Genomic DNA, 21,628 nt, shown 5'->3' on the forward strand with positions numbered 1-21,628 from the left:
AGAGATACGTAAGTGCCGTGAAAAAAGAAAGCATAGTGATCCGTTGGGGACACCTGGGGGCAGGGGGCTGCTTCAGGGCAGGTTGTGGGAACGGCCCCTCTCGAGAGCCGGCACCTGATGGAGACTGGAATGGGGAGAAGGACATGGGCACAGGTGGGGCAGGGCACTCGAACTCCAGACAGGAGGCACAGCACGTGCCAAGGCCCTGAGGTCGGAAGCAGATTGGCTCAGTCATCACGAGGCCAGTGGAGATGAGTGGATGAAGTCACAAGTAGGAAGGCGTGGCGCTGGGGGTGGTGGGGCAGGGGCCGCGGGTAGACCCAGCTCCTTATGCCTTGGGCAGGAGTTCAGAATTTATCCAAAGAGTAACAGGAAGTCAGTGTTCTAGGCAGGGCGTTCCATGGTCTGACTGGCTATAAGTTTTGCTTCTGGGCAGAGCCTGGATGGAAGGGGAGTAAGATGGAGGCAGGGAGGCCTCAGAGAGAGAATAGCTCAGGGCAGCAGCAGCCGGGGTGCTGAGAAGCTATTGGATTCAAAATGCACCAACATGCTAGTGGGGAGGGTGCATCCAGACCCCACCCTGAGAACAGCCTCAAGTGGGAGAAGTTCCCTGGCAGCCCAGAATCCAAGGTCAAGGTTACGGGGACGTGGCCCTGGAGCCCGCGAATCCCCTCTCTTTGGAGTGCTGCAAGGGCCTCCGGTGGTGGCCGGCATTTCCTCAAATAAAACGATAAGGACCGTTGACACAGGTGCCCAAGGTCGGCTCACACGGGGGCAGCTGACCCGCGGGCCAGGTCGGGGACGCAGGGGCCCAGCAAAGCGTGCAGCCCCTGCAAAGCCTCGGCTGACAGGTACGTGTGCACGCGCAAACGTGGCGCCCGAGCGAGGGTGCCGGGAGCCGGCGAGGACTGAGGACGCGCTCCAATGGGCGTAACTTCACCGGCTTGGAGACCCGCCGTTCTGAGAACATTCTTTTCATCGTCTATGTTATTTCTAAGCGGAGCCTGAGATGCAGCGGGCGCCGGAAAACGGCAGGGCCTTTTCCCAGCTTTTTACAGACATTCTGGAAAACAGCATCGTTAAGCCCAGGTGAACGCAGCGAATGTTCTCGTACAAAGCTCCTCCGAGAGGGTGGAGCGGGAAGCGGGGGGCCCCAGGCCCTCTCCCGGGGAACAAAGGGCGTGGGCAGGTGGATCCTCAGCAGAAAATGGCCTGAGTTCGTTCTCGTTGGTTTAGAAAATGGAGACGATGGTCCTCATAGACACGTAAACGGTGGATTCGTTTTTATTTGCGCCTCTTCCCTCCCCTCTCCTCCTTCACCTGCTGCAGTCTCTCTGCTCACGCACTCAGGATGCCAGACACGGGAAATGCACGGAAAAGCACACACAGTGGCTGACGGCATCTCTGTGCTTGTTCGTGCGAGTCCGGGAGTCAGGCTGGAAGGAGGCCGTGGAGGCAGATTTCGCTCAGTGGCCCTGGGGCCGGCTGCGCATCAGCTGCCCCTGCAGACGTCCCTCTGGTCCCAGCCCTGCCGAGGGGCAGCCGTGAGCACCCCTGCGCTCTGCCTGGGGGCAGGGGTCCCTCCTTCGGCGGCCAGGACCAGGCTTCGCCGGGTGCCCTCGGGAACTGGAGTTCAGGACTCCTCCTGCCCAGGGCATTGGCCAGGTAGGCACAGGGAGGATGAGAGTGGGGGGCCGTGAGGTCCCCCGTTGTCTCTTTGTGGCTAGAGACAGGGACACGCGAGGGTGGCGTGGGAACCCACTTGCGGAGCTGAGGGACAGGCGCTCCCCGCTCCCTGCCCCCACCCCGGGTACAGGCTCTGCAAAACGTCGCTGGAAGCAAAACGTTATATTAGAGACGAATGTAATGTACTAGTTTAATTTAAAATATCCCCATCCCGTTCATCTAACATTAACAGGTAACATGTATAGAACTCTCACTCTGGCACCTGCCGCTGTCAGTGCCTTCTGGGGGTTTGCTCCCTCAGCCCGACGAGGGAGGCTGCGTTACTGTTCCATTTGACAGATGAGGAAGCTAAGGCCCCGGGTGTTAAGTATCCGCTAAAGGACATCTGGCCAGGACAGGATTCTGTCGTCCTCTCTCCTGGTTTCCAGTGCCCGGCACCCAGTAGGCACCCACTGAACGCGTCAGCTAGTGAGCAGTTGGCTGGTCGACGGGCTGGTTAGCGGGTTGACTGGCGAACTGGACTAGTGAAGCAGCAAAGTTGTCAGGGGAGTCACCAGCACACCCCGGTCCCCATCACAGCACAGCCACTTCCAGCTGTGTGGCCTGGTGGAGATCACTTTCCCCACGTGCCTTGATTTTCCTCATTCATGGGACGGCCACAGGAACTGCCCCAGCTTGGGTGAGGATTGAGGAGGTCAGTACGTACAAAGACCCGGTGCGCAGTAGGGGCTGAGTTCCACAGCCGTGGATGCAGCTGTGCAGCGCAGTTCCAAACGGCGACGCCCAGCGTGCCACGCGGTAGGATTCGGGCGAAGCTCACAGTCCGGGCAGCAGCACAGGCAGCCCCATGCGCCGCCTGTCGGAGGCTGGAGCAGCCTCGGCTGAGGTCTCTCCAGAGCAAATGGAGTTGTTTCCACCGGTTGGAGGTACGTGCAGCTCCCCGCAGGTGCCACTGGCCCCAAAGACACAAGTAGGACCGAGTCCCACGGCCTGCATTGGAGACAGGTGGAGCAGGCCTGCCTCCAGGATGTCCTCCAAGAGGCTGCTAACCAGACGTCCATGATCAGAACAGACCAAATACTGAATGCAAAGTTTTAATGAGAAAGCAACACACCACATGGATTCAGCTTGCCATTCACCGCCCAGTGGAGCCTGGATGTGAACAGTGGGCAGTTTAGCGCTGGCTGTGATTGCGCTCGAAGTACACTGGCTTTTTTCCCCTCTTTCTCTCTCTTTCTTGCTCTATCTCCCCGGAGCAGGCTGACTCTCCTAATTGCTTCGCTTAAGCGGATGTGAAAATTCATTCTCATTCCTTGACTTGGTCGGCAGGGGTGGGGCAGGAACGCGCCTCGTAGTGAGGAAAGGTTAGCCTTAGAGGCAAGCTGGGGATGCGGACAGACAGGTAGACAATGGTCTGGAATCGAGTGCCCAGAAATAAGCCCACCCATATACGGTCAGCTAGTCTCGGACAAGGGAGCCAAGAACGCTCCGTGGGGAAAGGACGGTCTCCTCAATAAATGGTGTGGGAAAACTGGATGTTCACGTTGGGAAAGAATGGATTGAACCTCTGTTTCACACCACACATAGCAACTATTCAAGGTGAGTAAAGGACTTACACGTAAGACCTAAAGCTGCAAAACTCATGGGAGAAAGCAGAGGGGCGAGCTCCTTGACATTGGTCTTGGATGTTTGATCTGACGCCAAAAGCACAAGTAACAAAAGCGAAGACCACGCATTGGGACGGCATCAGGCTGGACAGCCTCTGCATGGCAGAGGAGACAATCAGCAAAATGAAAAGGCAGCTTACAGAACGGGAGAAGATATTCACACACCGTATATCGAATAAGGAGTGAACAGCCAAAATGCGTAAGGAACTTACACCACTCAGTAACAGAAACAGACTAACAAAACTCAAGCCGTTTAAAAGTGGGCAGAAGAAATTATTTTTTCTGAAGAAGACACACCAATGACACACAGGTACGTGAGAAGGTGCTCGACGTCACGGATCATTTGGGAAATGCAAAGGAAAACTACAACGAGCTATCACCTTGCAGGCGTCAGCACAACTGCTCTCGGAAGACCAGAGGTAACAAGTGCTGGCGAGGATGCGGCAGAGAAAAGGAACAAGGCAGAGAAAAAGGAACGCTTGTGCACGGTGGTGGGACTGTGGGAAACAGTATGGAGGTTCCTCAAGATGTTAAACTCGAGCCACCACGTGGTCCAGCAATTCCACTGCTGGGTACTCATTCAAAGGACATGAAAACACTATCTCGAAAGACGTCTGCGTCCCTGTGTTCACTGCAGCCTTCTTTAAAACGGCCAGGGTCTGGAGACGACCTGCATGTCCGTCCACACAGGAACGGATCCAGAGAAAGTGTTACGTATCATATATAGTTCCTGTCATGGAATAGTATTCAGCCATAAAAAAGGAACGCCTGCCATTTGCAACCATTCGGATGAACGTGGAGGGCATTATGTGAAGTGAAATAAGCCGGATGGAGAAAGACAAACACCCTGTAGTATCACTTATACGTGGAATCAAAAGTAAAAGTCAGACTCCCAGTAACAGAGCGTGAAAAATGGAGGTGACCAGGGCCTGAGGGATGGGGAAAACGAGGAGATTAAAGGGTCAGTTAAAGGGTGTGAACTTCCGGTGGTAAGAGGAGTACAGAATACGGTCCGGGGACCTCGTGCACGGCGTGGGGACTGTGATTAGCAAGGAAAGCTGCCGTGACAGGGGAGCATACAGGTTCTCCCCGTACGTAACAACAGCGAAATGGTAACAATGTGACGTGGAGGATGTGTTACCTAACCCGATTGTGGCAGGCATTTTGCAGTATAGACATGTATCCAGTCATCACATTGACAGCTTAAACGTACATAACGTGCATGTCAGTTATATCTCAGTAAGGCTGGGGGGCAGGGAGAGAAAAGGGAGTGATCCCAGCGGTGTGTCTGCTGACTGGGGCTGGGGGAGGGGGTGGGCAGGGCCCTCCTTTCCTTCAGGTAGGCACCCAGGAGTGGAATTGCTGGACCATGTGGCAGTTCTATTTTTCACGTGTTGAGGAACTTCCATACCGTTTTCCTGAGTGGCTGCACCAGTTTACAGTCCCACCTCGGGAGCCCGGAGTTGGCTGTGCGGTCCAGCCCCTCGGCCGTCTGTCTCTCCCAATGACCATGTTAAACAGGGCACGCTTCCGCGGACCCTCCTCAGCGTACGGTGGGGTTACATCCCCACAGACCCACTGTAAGCTGAAGATGTCGTCAAGTTGAAAATGCGCTTAATACAGCGACCTTACTGACCATCACAGTAAGCTTAGCCTGGCCCCCCTTAAATGTGCTCAGAACGCAATACCCAAAAACTGCTGGCCACACAGTGCACTGCAGGGGATCGGCTGTCCACTGGTGACCACGTGCCCGGGTGGGAGCTGCGGCTGGCTGCCACTGCCCAGCATCGCAAGAGAGGGTTGTACCCCGTGTCGCTAGCCTGAGAAAAGATCAAAATTAAAATCTCGAAGTATGGTTTCTACTGAATGCCTATCTCAAAATTGAAAAATGTTAAACTGAACCATCCTCAGTCAAGGCCTTCTGTACTCTCTTCAACATCACAAAACGTAAAACTGATCCGTGGAAACATTCCTGTGATTCTTAAAACTCACTGTGCCCTGGCCCATGCGGCTCAGTCTGTTGGAGCATCACCCGTAAACTGAAAGGTTGCAGGTTCGATTCCTGGTCAGGCCACATGCCTGGGTTGCGGGTTGGATCCCTTGTCCGGGCGTGTACAGGAGGCAACTGATGGATGTTTCTCCCCCTTTCTTTCTTCCCCCCTTCCCCTCTCTGTAACATCAGTGAGCATGTCATGACAAGCTAGTGGCCCTAGGCTGAGAGTAGGCGGCAATGAAACATTTCCAGGCTGCCCACCGGGTACGCCTCCCTCTTTGGAAGGCCTGGGGTGGGGGTGGGGAAGAGTGGGGAGTGCTCTGAAGCAGAGAAGATGGGGGTCAAGTTGAGGCGCTCTGCTTGGCAGTCCCTCCCCCCGCCCTCCCCCCGCCCCACTGCTGCGATTTACAAAGGCCGAGATGAGAACGTGCAGCTCTTGCCCAGAGGAGAGTCCTGTCCACGGAGGAAGGGTGACCGCAGGGAAGGGACCTAAGCCTTTGTAACTCAGCGTGTGGCACTCAGGCACGTGGTCCCTGGACCAACAGCATGAGCGTCTCCTGGGAGTTGGTTCCAAAAGCAAAACCTCAGACCCCACCGGCGCCTGCATTTCAGCACGATCTCCCGGAGACGCACATGCAAGGTGAAGGCTGGGACGCCCGTGGGCAGGGGGCAGGCCCTGAAAGGACCAACTGAGTTGGAAACAGGGCTCTGGGGACAAAGACCAGGGCGTGACCGCTGTGCCTGGGCATGTCCTGAGCCGCTTCCGGAAACACGTGTCCTCTGAGCTGGGTTGGAAGGGGGTTCAAGGAGGCGGGAAGGAGAACATTCCAGGTGGTGGGGTGGGGCAAGGGGGTGACAGAGTCACCCAAGTCACGGACATGCAAGGCAGCGTGGGTGGAGAGGGCGTCTCGGGGCTCAAGAACTGCAAGTGAGGGATGCCTGTCCGGAACCAGGCTTAGGTGTTTCCTCCCCTGAGTGGGCACAGCGTCTGCCCACCCCCCATCGCTCCCTGGAGCCGACGTGCACCCAGAGTGTCTCGGGCACCCTGTTCTCGTCAGTCCTGCAGAGTGGACCTTGTTCCACATGCCAGGTGACCCTATGCGAGATGTCCAGCTCCGTGCCAGCATTGTGCCGGGCACCTTACCCGCTTTATTGCACTTATGCTCAACGACAACTCTCTGAGAAGGTTCTAGAGAGGCAGGGCGCCACAGTGGTGAGGAGCACGCACACAGCAGCCACGCTGCCTGGGTTCCCATCCCGCCTTCGTTGTTTGTTTGCAACACCCTTGGGAAAGTTGCCGCCACCTCACTTACCCATAGCTCCAAGCTTCCTCCTCTCTAGGGTGGAAGTGATAACAGTATGTACTTTGTAGCGTTGCCGTGAGGACAGAATGTATCACATGGAGTTTGGGGCCTTGGCACGTGGTAAGTGTTACCTGCGATGGCTGGTGTTACTCTTACTATCCCCGTAGAGCAGACGGGAAAACGCGCTCTGAGAGCTTAAATGACTCCCCGAGGCCACACTGTTAACCACACTCCACTGCGTCCACAAGGATCCCCCCACGGCTGCTCTCTCTCTCCCGCCCAGCTTGCCTTGGAGACCCCTTACGTGCTGCCCACAATCTCCTCCTCCAACACCCAGCTGCCCCTCCCCTCCCCTCCCACCTGACAGAAAGCACGCCACCTCCAGTGTGTGCCTCTGAGTCTGTGACTGCCACCACACCTTTGCATAGGTTCTGTCCTCTGCCCAGCGTGCCCACCCGCTCCCCACCCCCCCTGCTCTGCCTACCCGGACCGTACTTTTCAAAGCCGGGGCCAAATGACACCTCTGCAGAGGTGCCTGCCTATAGGAACGCCCTCCTCACTTTCCCGGCTTCTAACATTCAGTGTGGACCTGGAATCACAAGTGGCTGTTGTGGTATCTGCTTTCTCCTGAGTGGCATCAAGTGGCATCAATTAGAGAAAAGGACTTGGTCCGCAGGGCTGGCCTGGGCCTTCCCCCCGGGTGTGGGTGAACCTCCCTCTCAGGATCGTGTCCCTGGCCTGGAGCAGCTGTGTCTCTGGATTCAGCTCGGGGGTTCTCAGCCTCAGCACTGCTGACGTTTGGGGCCAGAGAATTTCTTGCGGAGGGCGCAGCTCAGTACGTGGTAGGATGCTTAGCAACATCCCTGGACTCCGCCCATTAGATGTCAGTGGGACCCTGCCCCCCCGCCCCCCTGATTGTGGCAACCCAAAATGTCTCCAGATATGATCACATGTCCCCTGCAGACAAAACTGCCCCCAGGTGGAGAACCATTGGTAACCATATTTCACTTGGGGTGACCAGGATGAGACGGGGTGACTTCGGCATGGGAGGCTGCAGAGGGGGATTGAACCCCTAAGCCCATGTGCAGGGAGCGCACAGAGACCAGGACAGGTGGCCGAGCCTGGGGGTGACGGGGAGCAGGCCTGTTCCGGCCATCGTTGCTGAGCGGAGATGCGGCCTGGCTTTGGCCAGATCTTGAAACTCTTCGAGAGAAGCCAGAAATCCTGTCTTTCATGTGAAATCCCCCGATTCTTCAATGTTGGCAATGAGTGTGAGTTTTTTGAAAACATTGTGAGAAAAACAAAGTATGTCTGTGAGCCAATGCGGGCTGCTGTCTGCTGGTGCTGCAGCCGTTCCTGTAAACCGAGTCTCCCTCCTGGAAGCTTCGGCGGCTCGCGCCGTCCCGGAGCCCGCGGGTCCCCGTCCTCTCCGCGGTGATTTGTTTGTGCCTTAGACACCACGTACGAGCCCCGTGCCATGCTTCTGAGCCAGACGCCCCTGCCCGTGTGGGCCACTCCAGCCCCCTTCTGAGGCCCCATTCCAAGAAGCTGGAGGGGTCTAAATTCCTAAGGGAGAGAGAATGCGCCCAGAAGGGGGTGAGGAACCCCAAGCTTGTGCCTGAGCAAGCACCGACTTCCTGTGTGACCGCGGGCAGTCACCCCCCGTCCCTGGGCTCCAGTGCCCTCCTCCATCGAACATGTGCAGGAAGGAGAAAGCGGAAGGAGGTTGGAAGCATGCTCTCTGCTCCTGGAACTTGGATGAGCGTTGCCTGTTGGCAGCACGGAGCACCAGCCGGCTTGCCATGTGCCCAGCAGGTGTCCCCTGTCCCCAGACAGAGCTGGGCGGGGACACGCCGGCCCCACCTCCCCGCTCAGATGCCCTGCACCTCAGAGTGGGGAGTCTGGGTCATGAGGTCATCGGTGCCCGAGGGCTGCTCCGAGGGCGGAACAAACGCCCCCATCTCCTGACTCCCTGGCCAGTGCTCCTCCTGATCTGAGACATCGGGGTCTCCCAGGAGTGGGCACTAGTGAGGTATACGAGACAGACAGACAGACACATGGACACAGGACAAGCACTGACCTGGCTCGTCCCTAAGACCAGCGGGGAGCTCTCCATGCCCGGAGCACCCACGCGTGGACCAGGGAGGCAGGGGTAAGACCACAGGGAGCAGTGGGGGTGGGGGGCAGGGCACACCCCACCGGGTGAGATGGAATGGGGGTGCGCTATTACCAGACCTCCTGATTTTTCTGAAATACAGCTAAATATCTGAATTTTTTGGCATAAATTATCCTAACATTAAAATTCTGGCAACTAGGGGTTTTTTTCATGTTTTTTTCATAGAGTGCTAGGAAAAGAAAACCCGTTTGCAAACTACATTTGATTCGAGGGCCACCCGTCTGCAACCTCTGCTCCCTTCTCGTGCCCTCGGTTTGCTGGGCTGCGGAGTGGGCACGATCACAGTCCCCTCTCGCAGAGGGCAGCTGAGCGGTTCAGGGCGACGATGCCACTAGAGGGTGAGTCCCACCTCGGGGCCCACAGTCAGTGGTAGCTGTTGGTATTTACTAAGACAGGGGGCACTTAGGAGAAATGGGAAGGGGCTTGTACGTTGAGCGCAGGGCAACGGGGAAGCCCTGAGCCAGACCCGGGGCCGTTCCACTGATGATCCGCAAGTTCTAGTCAGTGCGTGCCCCGTGGGCCCGGCCCTGTGGGCACAGATCAATGGGAGACCCACCCCTGCCTCGGCTTTACAGGGGAGGTGCGATCAGGCCCGTCCAGCAGCTGGCGGGCCCCGTCCTTCACCCCAGGAAACCCCGAGTGTCTCTGCGCCATCGCCGCCACCGCCACCACCGAGCTCTGATTTGGGAGAAACAAAGCGCTTCCAAAGGTCAGGCCTTTCAAATCCAGACGGAAGCTTCTTTTACATTTAGCAAAACACATTTTGCTTGTTTATTTTAATGAGGAGCTTCAGGGGGAAGGTGCCAGTCCTTCCCACGTATCTGTTTGACAAATCCGCCTGTTGCAGCCGGTTCCAAAGATATTTAAAGGACAATTCTGGGAAAAGAAAAACTTAGAACAAATTCTAATGAGTCCCGTTGGGACCAGGGGCCATGGCAGATCTCTGCCCTGAGAACCTGGAGACCGAGGCCTCGGGTTACCTCCCGATGCGCAGCGAGTTCCGCCGTCCTCCCTAGGCCTGGCCCACGCGGGGGCCGCTGGAGGCAACGTCAGGCCCTTCCCGGCTTTGCTGGGGGCCCTGGCAGCCGTGGAGGCCCCTCCCCCGCTTGAGTGGTGATGACGGAGGCCCCGTGAGCTCCGCCTGCAGGCTCAGAGAAGCTGGAGTCCCTCTGGCTGACATGCCCGGCTCGGGTGGGCGGGCGGGCAGGCAGGCAAAGCCCGTAATTACAGGAAAGCAGCCGTGGGCATGTGTGGACAGGCCTCCCGGGGCCCAGGCAGGTGGCCTCCTGGCAAGGGAGGGCCGCGGAGTTCGGACTCTGGGTGCAGACAGCCACTGCGGTGGGGGAGGGGGAGTTATGTAACTGTGACAGCACCGCCACTGAGCAAGTGACCTTGCTACGCTCCGCCGCCTCCTTCTTCCCACTCAGAAGGGCATGAAGGCCTGGCGGCCCTTTCTTAAGGCAGGGCAGTGGCCCTTAACTTTGTCAGCCTCCAGGTTACCTGGCTGGATGTGAAAACAGACTGTCAGCTCCACCCTGAGTTTCTGACTCAGGAGGCGGGGTGGGGCAGAGAATTTGCGTGTCTCATGAATGTGCAGATGTGGCTGATACAGCTCTTCCGGGGGCTCCTGCAAGAGCCACTGCTTCGGGGCTCACTGATGTCAGTCTGCCTGGGATCCCTGATTTGCTGTGTGCCCCTGGGCGAGTGTCTCAGCCTCTCTGGACTCCTGTTTTTCTCAGGAGGAGAAGCTGGCCTTATCTTTGACCCACTAAACCTTTACCTCCATCCCCATGTGGAAATGCCTAATTACTATTTGCAGGTAGCTCAGAGACCTTCCCATGGAAGGCCTAGGCCTTTGCACAGGGTTCTTACCTGCCGATTCCAACTTGCTTGTAGCCACTGTGGGAGCTGAGTCGTTCTAGGAGATATGGGCACTTTAAGCCTTAAAGGGACAAGCCAGGCCAGCGTCTCTGGGCATCAGCAGACACCCTGCATGCAAGAATCTTGAAGCAGTTCAGTCGCCAGGTCTTCAGGGTCATTTTGCTGCGTCGAGGAAGTGGGTGGCAGGGTGGCAGGGGCTCACCACAGTCCCAAAGAGGAGGCGTCCATGGCACGGACAGTATAACTGAAGTCACACATCTGCCAGCAGCTCCTTCTCCTCTGAACCTGTACGTGCACCGGGAGCTTCCCGCACACTGGGGTCCTTCCCATGCTCTCCCCCCAGCACGGAGGGCAGGATGCACAGCGATGCCGAATGCAGACTGATGAACAAGCCAACGAACAAATGACTCCATTACGGAACAGGCCCCACAGCCCAGCTGGCTGTTTGTCTGTGTCTGTCTGTCTGGCCCTCTGCAGTCCCATGGTTCCCACTTACAGTCACCTTTGCTCCTCACAGAACAGCCTTGGGGGGAGAGGCCAGCATTCAGATCCTCATTTCATAGGTGGGGAAACTGAGGCCCCAGGAAGGTGGCCCGACTCGCCCAGCTTGACTAGTCGGTAGAACACCAAAGACGGGCGCAGCACGCCAGGCCTCGGACCCTCACTGTGGCCCCTCGCAAGTCTGAGCAGTTTTACGGCCCATGTCTGTGTCCTGCCAGTAACGGTAGCGGAAACGGAGTTGGGAGGGAGGTGAGCCAGGAACGCAGGCCCTTTCTGGTTCCCGGGGGCGGTTGGGGAGGGGGCAGGGCCCGAGGGTGGTGCAGAGGAGTGCTGGAAAGACCGGTTCTCCTCTTTCCAGGAGAAAGAGACACCAAGGCCGGTGTGTCCCAGGGGTCCTGCCTTGGGCCCTCTTTGCGTCCCATGCGGGCACACCACAGGGGCCCTTGTCAGGCTGGTTTGCCTGCAGAGCCCAGCACGGTGGCTGGCACGTGGCTGGCGCACAGTCAGTACTTGTTGAACTAACGAATGAATGCATGAAACAGACTTGACTGAAGTACTGTCCCTAAACTTACTTACCAAGGATTTGTGACCCTCCACGAATCCTTTCGCCACTCCAAGCCTCGGTTTCTCCAACTGTAAAAGCAGAATGATAATGTGACAATAATAAACAATAATGGCATCATAATTAAGAGAACAGGCTCTGGAGCCAGACCTGCCTACGTCTGATTCCTGGCTCCACCGGATGCTGCTGTGTGACCTCAGGCAACCTACTAAGCCTCTCTGTTCCTTGGTTTCCTCATTGGGACAGTGAGGGTAATGATAGTCCTCACACAGTATTGTGGGGACTAAAATGAGCAGTACGTGTCAAGTGCGCTACCCAACATTGTTAATAACCCTTAGTGGTGACTCTATCTCTGTGCATTTGTTAAATTAAGTACCATCTAAGTAATAAGTACCTAGCAGAGAGCCCGGCACAAAGGCGGAAGTGCTCAGTAACCATTACTCTTATCTTGGACACTCACTGGCCCGTGGCCCTTTGGGTCTGTTGAGTCACACGTAGCAAGTGGAGACAAAAAGGTCTTAAAATTGCTGTGGGGGGCATAGGTGTCATTCCCAGAAGCCACCAAGCCAGGGTTAAAGGGCCCCAGATGGGGAAGGTGAAGTGCCACCGGTGGCCACCAGGGGCAGCAGAGAACCCATCCTACACCAGTGATAAAACAATGGGTGGGCAGTTCCGCCCTGCCACTGGCCAGCATTCTCCCTAACCCTGATGTCAGAGGCATTTCCCAGAAAACACACCTTCCTTCCGAGGGTGAGACTCCCAACCCTACACGTATCCGCCACATCATCTTGGAGAAGCCCTTTGTCTTCTTAAACCTCGGTTTTCTCACCTGGGACATGGGGACATGCTGCTTCGGAGGGTGGAGTGGGCCAGAAAGGACAGTCCCTGGGCCAAGGTGAGCGCTCCGTCAATAACGCCTGTTGCCGAGGTAGCATCGTGGTTACTACACTGGACTCCGCAGCTGGACCACATCAGCTTCAGCCCTGCTTGCATCACGCACTGGCTGGGTGCTTTTGGGGAAGTGGCTCAACTTCCCTGTGCCTGTTTTCTCATCTGTCAAGTGGGGTGATAATAACAGCGCACGAAACTCTCAGAGGTGTTGGGAAGCTTAAATGTAAATGAGCACAGTAAATGCTGTGTCGGTGTTTGCCAGTATTGTCATTGTAAGTCATAGTGTTTCTGATGTTACTGCTTTTATTCTGGATACGCGGCAACATTGTAACTTCCTGCAGACACCTCACTGCTTTGGACAGAAACAGCCCAAAAAGGGGGCTCAGGAGAAACAGGACAGATGGGGCCCCTGGATGAGGAGGGACTTTTTCCTCCCATGCCCTCGAGGACCTGACTGGGCATTCATGGACAGTCCGACAGGTGGGGCACGGAGGCCAGCTGCACTCGGTGGAGAGGCTTTGATGCCCTGCTCGGGGCTAAGCCTCTGCCTCCCAGCAGGTTCAAGCCCTCAGCGGCGATCAGGATCTTCCCCAGGTCCCTCGGGGCCCCGGAAAGATCATCAAAGTATACCAGGGAGCCTGTGGCAGGCACACAAAAGTCTCCAGCCAGGAAGTCCTGCTCTGGACAGATGGCAGAGTGGACCTCAGTTAAATCCTCTGCTCCCCCAGGGCAAAGGTCTAAGTAGGTTTGGAGGAAAACCGCAGTCGGAGCCTCCTCGCTGCACCTGGGCCCCAGAGTCCTACTGGGATGGCCGGGGGAGCTCGGCACCAGCCCTGCAGGGGGCCTTGGTCACAAAGCCATCCTAGGGCCTGTCACAGGCCTTCCAAGGCACTCTGGAGTCCCCAGGAAGGGATCGAAGGCAGCAGATGTCCATGAAGAGAGCAGGCAGTGCTTGTCTGGCTTAGAAGCCACGGGCATGTCACTCAGGTCCCCTCCAGCAATGTCCCCCACACCCATGGTTTGAGGGCTCGCCCTGTGCCAGGCGCCATTCAGAGCTCGGCACGTGCCTCTTATCCTCAGAACTTCCCGTCACAACCGTACAAGGTGGCGGGCATGACCACCTCCTCTTTAGAGGTAAAAGGCCTGAGACTTGCCCCAGCCAAATCTGTTGTCCCAGATTGTACACCAGTGAGTGTCAGAGGCAAGATCGGAGTCCTGGCCCCTCCGCCTCCAGAGAATGTGTCTCCAGCCTCCCTGGGGCAGGCAGCCTCCGAGATGCACCCCCACCCCCCCACCCCGGGATCCCACCTCCTGGTATCCACACCTTCCTGTAATCTCTCCCATGTGGGAGGGACCTAGTGACTCACTTCTAAGGAACAGAAGGGGGGAAAGGTGATGGATGTCATTTCCAAGTCAGGTTACAAAGAGACAGCGGCTTCCGCCCTGTGCACACCCTCTGTCACGCACACCCAAGGCCTCTGGAAGACGCAAGCTGCCCTTTGGGAGCCGGTCCACAGCTCTGTGGCAGGGAATGGGCACAACTTCTGGCCATCGGCCAGCGTGGCCCTCAGTGCAACCCCCCACGAGGAACTTGGCCAAGAGCCACGTGAGCAAGCTTGGGAGGAGACCCTCCCCAATGGGAGCCTTGGGTTAGCTGCAGCCCCGGCCGACACCATGACAACAGCCAGTGACAGTCCGGGCACCAGAGACACCCAGCTCAGCCCCCCCGGGTCCCTGACCCACAGACACTGAGAGAGGACACATGCGGGAATGCTGGTGGTTTAAGCCGCTGCGCTTCGGGGCGATTTGATACGCAGTGAGGGGTAACCAATACACTCGCTGTCACTACTAGCAACCCACACACCACAAGCGTGAGAAGGGTAGAGAAGACCGGCTCGACCACAGCAGGCAGAGCTGCGTGATTGCTCCCTTGCTCCCACCCGCTGACCCAGCCCTTCCTTTTGCTTCTGCTGGTGATGGCACCCAGGTGCATTGACAGAAAGGCCTGTCCCAAGGTCGCACACAAGCTAAGGGAGACCTGGCGTGGCCCTCGAGGTCTCCAGAGTCCCGGACACCATTGTGGGAGTTCACAGGGGCATTGCCCACAAAACTGTGCATGCTCCCAGGAATCCAGACCTGCTACCTGGTCTTACTTAGCTCCAGCTGCTTGGAAAGAGTACAGTAATGCTGGCTGGAAGGTCCCAGTGAAACTTCTCCTCCGAATGCTGAAACCACAGCCAAGGGGAAAAAATACCTGAGACATTCCAGTGGGCTCAAGCATCCCACTGCAAGCAGACACCAGATACGGTGGGGTCCTTCGGTGAGACGTGTCTCGGTGTTTGTTCCTCAGGCCGAATACTTATTGTCCTTTTCTCCTGTCCTCTAAAGGGAGGGAGTTCCCCTGGGAGTGAGGGGCCACCGTGGATGGGAGCTGCTCCGACCCCTCTGGTCCCTGTCCCCGGCCTTGTTTGTGTTTTCTTTGGTGGCATCCTGGTGGCCCGAGGTCAGGGTCGTGGGGACAGAGTCTGGCCTCCGAGCTCAGATCCAGAGCAGCCTCCCCACGCTCTGGTTGCACTGCCCCCTTCCCCCTCTGCTTCTCACTGAGCGGTCCGCCTGCAGGCCTGGATGGAGACGGTTCCTGCAGCCTGTCCCCGCCCCCCAGGTCCTCCCTTCCTGCGCGCCCTGGAGAGGGAGAGAGGGAGCCAAGTCCCAGGCCCAGCTGTCTCCAACCCCGATTCCCAGCATCCCTGGGAGACTGGGAAAATCTTCTGGGAGCTGGACCAGCTACATAATTTGTGGAGCCCAATGCAAAATGGATGTGTGAGACCCCCAGTTTAAAAAAATAAAGAATTTTAAGGCAGTCCTGGCTGGCGTAGCTCAGTGGATTGAGCGCGGGCTATGAACCAAAGTGTCGCAGGTTCGATTCCTACCACATGCCTGGGTTGCAGGCCATGACCCCCCAGCAAACTGATGTTTCTCTCTCTCTCTCTCTCTCTTCCTCCCTCCCATCCCTCTCTAAAAATAAATAAATTTAAAAATCTTTTTAAAAAAAGAATTTTAAGGCAACAACAGCAGAGTAACTCTGGCACAGGGCCCTTCTGCCCAGGTTGTATGCTCAGAAGCTGGCCTGGTCTTGGGGTCCCCAAATAAACCCACCCTGAGTTATCCTTCTGGGAGGGCCTGCCCAAGCTGCTCGCAGCAGAAAGTGGCTAGCACTCCGTGACCCAACTTTGCTGATAGGGACAGCAGTGGAAATTCACCAGGACCCTGGGCTTGAGGAACGGCGTGGACTGCTGAAATGCAGAACGGAAGCACGTGCAGACTTCTAAGAGGCTGCAGCAGGGACCGATAAGGGCAGCAGTGGAATGAGCCCCAGTGGCCAGAGGGCTGGATAAAAACTTCTAGATAAACTTACTTACTTGGTCTTTCTCCTCCCTCTCCTTTTCCCTCTTTTCTTTCTTCTTCTTTTTTTTTAAAGAGTTGCCAACATTTCAAACTTAAGATTTCACATAAATATTCATATTCCTAGGAGCTCTAGGAACAGAGGAGAACCTCTGGTAACAGAAGAGCCACATTCCTGCGTGGCAACAATCTACTGCCTCCTCTACAGGGATTGGCGGCCTCTTATTTGCCACAGTCCCCACCACTCCCTAATGCCTCCCTGACCCAGAATCCAAGTGAAAAGTGTACAGAGTCGCAGCCGTGCTGCGGTTTTCTTGTCATGGGGCTAAGAGGGAAGTGCGTGTCTATATTAAAGTGAGAAGACAGAAGGTGGACCGAGAGTTCCACGTGCTTCAGGAAACGGGAAAGAGTATGTCTCTTTGTGGAAGAACCTCCCTACACGTTTCATATGTACAGGGGGTCTAAGTCCTAAGAATACAACTGGAATGTTCTTATGGGACAAACCACAGCTGTCCCCACACAGCCCAGCTCACTCACTCATGTCCCCGGTTGGGTCCCTGAAGGCATCAAAACAGAGACTCCTGGACCAGAAGTCTCCGGAATGCAAGGGCAGTCCTAGCGTCTCCACCTACCAGGGCCCACGGCCATCTTTCCTTTGTTCTGTTCTGCCTGTTACCCCAGCAAAGGCAGTGGACCTGGGGGATTCCCACCGCTTCCTCTCCCTTCTGCGGGGTCAGTTTCCTTCCCTCAGACCAGTGTGGGTGTTTAGCCCCCCCATGAATAGTGTGTTTTCCCAGCTGGGAGCACCAGCAGCATTTGCCATACTGGCCAGTCCTCCACGGGGCAGTCAGGGTTGCTGGTGGACAGGGGAAGGAGGTCTGAGGCTGCCCTGCGGACCTCCACCACCAGCCAGCTTCCCCGTCTGGGAGGGTGAGGGAGATGTCGCTGTGGAGGCCGGGAGAGCCATGCGGGGTGATGGCAGGCGGCGCTCCCCCCCCAGACACAGGAGAGTGACAGGGTGAACGGTTTTAGAGACCTGGGGTGGGGGGGAGAGGCACTCAGTTCCCACCACTTGTTGGAGAACCATATGCCAATGACCTAGAGATTCCCAGAGCTCGGGCCTGGGCCAGGGGGAGCCACGGGTTACCAGCCAGGCCTGGGAAGGGCGGGGTGCAGGCTGCCCAGAAGGGGGTGGGGGAGGGGGCTGGAGTTGCCATGGAGGGTGTGTGATGACTCCTCCCCGGGGATGTTTTCTGGCTCCCTGTGTCTACAGTGGGGGCGGGGGTGGAGGACTAGACCTGCCTCCTGGGGCTTCGGGGAGATAATTATTTCCTTCTAAAGAGCATCATAATCCCCAGATCAAAGGGGCTCAGAGCTGCACACTCACCTGGCAGTGAGTGAGTACTGCCAGCCCCTGGAGCACCCACTCCGGCGGGCGGGTTCCGATTTTCAGGCCCTCCAAGGTGCCAACTCGCTGACGGAGATGGAAATGACCATCAGCCCATTTTCTAGGTGGGAAAACTGAGGCTCCGGGAAGCGAGGTGCAGACACAGGGCTCCCCCACCGGATCACAGCCGCCCCATGGGTTTGGACCTTGGCAGTGTTCTTCCCCACCCCCACAGCCAGTGCCCTCGGCGTTACATTCTCTCAGAGCACGACGGGTCGCACTGCACAGGTGAAGTCCGTGTCCCCGGGGCTACCGCCACTGTCCTGCCCACCCCCGCCGCCCTCTCCAGGCCAGTCCCCGCGACTGCAGCTCTTCAGCAAGCCGGTCCCAAGGGCGTCAGAAGAGTGCGGCCAGAGGCAGGCTGGGGTGCCGGGCAGCTTCCCCTTGATGCGCTCGCTCACTCGGGGCTTTCAAAGACCTGGGTTCAGGCCGTCACTGCCGACCCCTGTGGCACCGGCCGCCTCTCTGACTGTCAGCTTCTCCAAGAATGACCACGTTGGGGACGCACCGAATAGCCAGGGCCGGGCGCGCAACCGGGCGACGCCGTGCGCCCCGAGGCGTTGGAGCGAGTCTGGGCGCCGCGGAGGGGCCGGGCCGGGGCCGGGGCGGGGCCGGGGCGGGGCGCGGGCGGGCCGGGGCGGGGCGAGCGGTCGACCCTCGGCGGCCCGGAAGGAGCGGGAGGAGGAGCCGCGGGAGTGAGAGTCGTTCCCACGTGAGAGGCTCCGCGGCCGAATTCCTCGCGTGCGGCAGCGGCGGTGGCGGACGGCCGGGCGTCCGGCCGGACAGAGAGCCTTGGTCCCGCGCGCTCCGGCGGCCGGGCGGGCGGCGGGGGCGGAGCTCCGCTGCGCCCAGATGCGGCGGCGGCCCCGGGGGCTGTGAGCCCGGCGCCCGTCGTCGGAGCACGCCGCGCCGCCTCGGGCAGCGCCCCCCCCCTCCCCCGGGCAGGCGGCATGCGGGCGGCCGACTCGGGCACCTGGGAGCGGGTCAGGCAGCTGGCGGCGCAGGGCGAGCCGGCGCCTTCCTGCGGGGCGGGGGCCGGGCCGGCGCGCCCCCCGGAACCCGCAGCCTACGAGCCGTATGCGGACGCCGCAGGGCCCGGAGATCGGCCCCGCGCCCGGGCGCCCTCCTTTCGAGCGGATGGCGACTGCAGCCAGCCCGGTAGGTGCGCGCGGGGAGGGGAGGGCGGTGCGGCCTCCGGCCCGGGGAGCCGCTGGGGCCGGGCGCGCGGGGGCGCTCCCGGCCCGGATCAAGAAGCCGCTGGTGGCAAAGTTCTCGTTGTGCGCGGAGCCCAGAGCGCGGAGCGGGGAACAGGGGGAGAGGCGCGGGGTGGAGAGTTAGTCTTCAGCGTGGGGTCGGGGACCTCGGGGCTCCCTGGCTTTCCGACCCTACCCCCCATCCCCAGCGAGGGCTGCAGAGGGAGTTCAAGGCCGCGCCTGCCGGAGCGGTGCGGTCCCGCGGCACCTGGAGACCTTAGCTCTGCGCGGGGCCCCAGCGCCTGTTCTGGGGAGCGTGGAAAAGGGGCCAGCCCCGCGCGAAGTACGGGCGGCCGCTGTGTCCGCACCTGTAACCCAACTGGTAGCCGCATAAAGTGCCAGGAGAGCCCTGCTTTACGGAGAGGAAAAGCAGTGGTTCGCATGTGCTGGGAGCGAACAGAGTTCTCATGCACTTGAACGACTAGTGCGGACACAGAAATTGCGGCGGTGGAGGCTCGCGCCGTGGTCCAGCTGTGCGCCGTTGGCTCCTCCGCCCCGAGCGGAGCACGGCGTTCCAGTGTTGAAATGCCCCGTGTGGGTGTGCCCACTCCATTCTGTCCCGGTCTCAGCTGGTTCCCCAGTAACACCCCCATCCCACCCCGCAAGGTAGGTCGCAGTGGCGGCGGTGGGGGGGGTCACAGGAACCCGTGGATCCGCTTGACTCTGATAGGAAGAAATTTAGATGGAAAGCAAAGAGCGTCTGGGCAGTTTGAAGTTTGAATGCATTTCCCAGGAGGAACTGGAGGGGAGCGTACGTGCTCTTGAACCTACTGCAGTGTCCCCTTGAATCTTATCACAACTCACGGAGTGAGGCTCTGTTATCTCCAAGAAGAGGAGGACAGAAAGGGCCCCAGGTTAATCAACTTTCCCCAAGTCCCGCAGCCCTACACCTTGGGGCTGGAATTTCTCATTGGTCTCCGGTCGACACCAGAGTGCCTCTCCCAGGCAGCAAGTTTACCGGCTGGGAAACACGAGGCTTATTTTTATTTACCTAGTAATTTTTTCTCTTATGAGAAAAAAGCCAGCCCCACCCCCCATCCCCCTTATTTCAGGCCCCCTGTTGGTCTCCCCAGGAGATGGAATCCTGGGGGTCATAGTTCTAACCACAGGAGCCGGGACTGCCAGCCAGATGGCTTTTATTAGCTGAGCTGCTGCTGGTGTCCTGGAACAATTGGAATCTCGGGTCACCGAGGGCCTAGAAGAGGGGTGCGGAGCCCTGGAAGGAGCTTGAGTCCCCGGCCCTTTGGCCTCGGGGCCGGGCCAGCCGGAGGCCATCTCGCCTCTTCCCCAGATGCGTGGAACAGTTTGAGCCCAGGACTTGGTGCAGAACAACACAGATGCGAAGAAGAACCAACTGCGAGAGCTTGGGCCAGTTGTTTGATCTTTTTGAGACTCCGTTTATGGAAATAATAATAGTGTCAACGCATGTTTAGATTCTGCAAAGCTGCTGTCTGCAAAACACCTCGCCTAGCTCATAGTTGATGCTTAACGAATTTGAGTCTCCAGCTCTACTTGCGGGGCACCCGTCAGTGCCCCGGGTGACTTGGGTTTCCCACTAGGATAGGATGCTGGCGGCTCCATCTCCACCCTCCCAAACCGTGTCAAGATAAACTTTTGTCTGGTCTGTAAAAACACTTGAGCGATCCAAGGCCGCTGTCGTGCCAGTGGAGGTTGTTATTATGTAAACGTTTCAGAGAGGGCTGGGTGGAGATACATCTGTTTACTTTGTGCCTGTGTAGACTCACTCCATTTGTGTTCCATAATAACAATAACCTAATGACACGGTGTGTGGCTGAGAGCACCTGTCTGAGGTCTGGGGGTGGTTGTTATTTTCCGGTGGCCCTCACGGTCGCCCTGTAGGGCAGAGACGGTGCAGATCCCCTGTGCTGATACACAGGTGACACCACTGGCCTGAGACAGGACGCAGCCAGCAGCGAAACCAGAAAGTGTGGAGCTCTCTCTGCCCCACCACCCTTCACCCTCTCCGGGTCTGGTTCCTAATGATCCAATGACGTTTCTGAGAATTTCCATGGGGTTGGGGCCTTGAGGACAGCCTGTCGTGGATGTGGGTTCTGAAGCCACTGGCTGTTACGAGGGGATTTCCTCTGGGAAACAAACAAGACCTCTTCCGGCTTAGAACCACAAGCTGGTATTGCCGCTGAAATAAACACTTCAGCCAGGCGGTCTGGTGACTCGCCCCCGGATCTCAGCACATTGGTCCCCGGCCGAACGGGATGCTCAGTTTCAAGAGCCGAAAGAGCGGCCCATTGGGTGATGGAGCCCCGGCTGGGGAAGGGAGAGGGGATGCCTGATGGGCAGGGTGGAAGACTGGACATCTTGACATCGCCCACAGGGAGTGTCTTCCTGAGGTCAGCGGGGTGACAGACCCTGGGCTGGCGACAGCTCTGACCTCCAGGGTGGGGTCCCTTCCAGGGGAAGATGATCGTTCTTTGCACAGGGACTGGGGACCGGAGCAGGAGACACAGACATTAGATAACGTGTTCCCTCTGCACCCTGGCCCGCTGAGACACTTGGTAACTCGGTTTCCCTCCCGGCGCCGTGGGAATGACTCCGTCTGGGGGTGGGGGGGAGCATTGCGGAGCCCCAGCAGAGCAAACCGGCTTGGGCTGAGAACGCGTCTCGTTCTGTCTTGGGTTGTCCGTTTATTCGTCGCATTTTCTCCCGCGTCCACTCCCGCCAGGCAGGGTGGTAGCTGCCCGGGATGTGGCAGCCACCGAGACAACCACAGCCTTTGTTTCCATGGAGCTTACATTCTGTGGGAGGAAATTTCCAGTAGGCAAATACACACGGGGCGTGTCAGGGGGCGGTGAGCCCTGTGCAGGAAAATAAGACCAGGTGAGGGAT

The 21,628-nt window shown here is 58.0% G+C and overlaps 1 protein-coding gene across 4 annotated transcripts in view; it reads left to right on the forward strand.

Annotated features, from left to right (window-relative positions):
- The window catches only part of KAZN (kazrin, periplakin interacting protein), a 387,429-nt gene that overhangs the window by 237,503 nt on the left and 128,298 nt on the right, over positions 1-21,628 (forward strand). The window contains exon 1 of one of the 4 annotated variants that reach the window (XM_036025338.1): positions 18,190-18,668. The exons of 2 other annotated variants lie outside the window; for them this stretch is intronic. In XM_036025338.1, the coding sequence (XP_035881231.1) occupies positions 18,461-18,668 (208 nt within the window). In that variant the 5' untranslated portion in view covers positions 18,190-18,460. Of the gene's footprint in view, positions 1-18,189; positions 18,669-21,628 lie in introns of those variants that run through there. One more of the 4 variants, XM_028513060.2, reaches the window with a different exon arrangement.

The sequence above is a fragment of the Phyllostomus discolor genome, chromosome 5 (genome assembly GCF_004126475.2).
Source record: "Phyllostomus discolor isolate MPI-MPIP mPhyDis1 chromosome 5, mPhyDis1.pri.v3, whole genome shotgun sequence".
Classification (NCBI taxonomy): Eukaryota; Metazoa; Chordata; class Mammalia; order Chiroptera; family Phyllostomidae; genus Phyllostomus; species Phyllostomus discolor.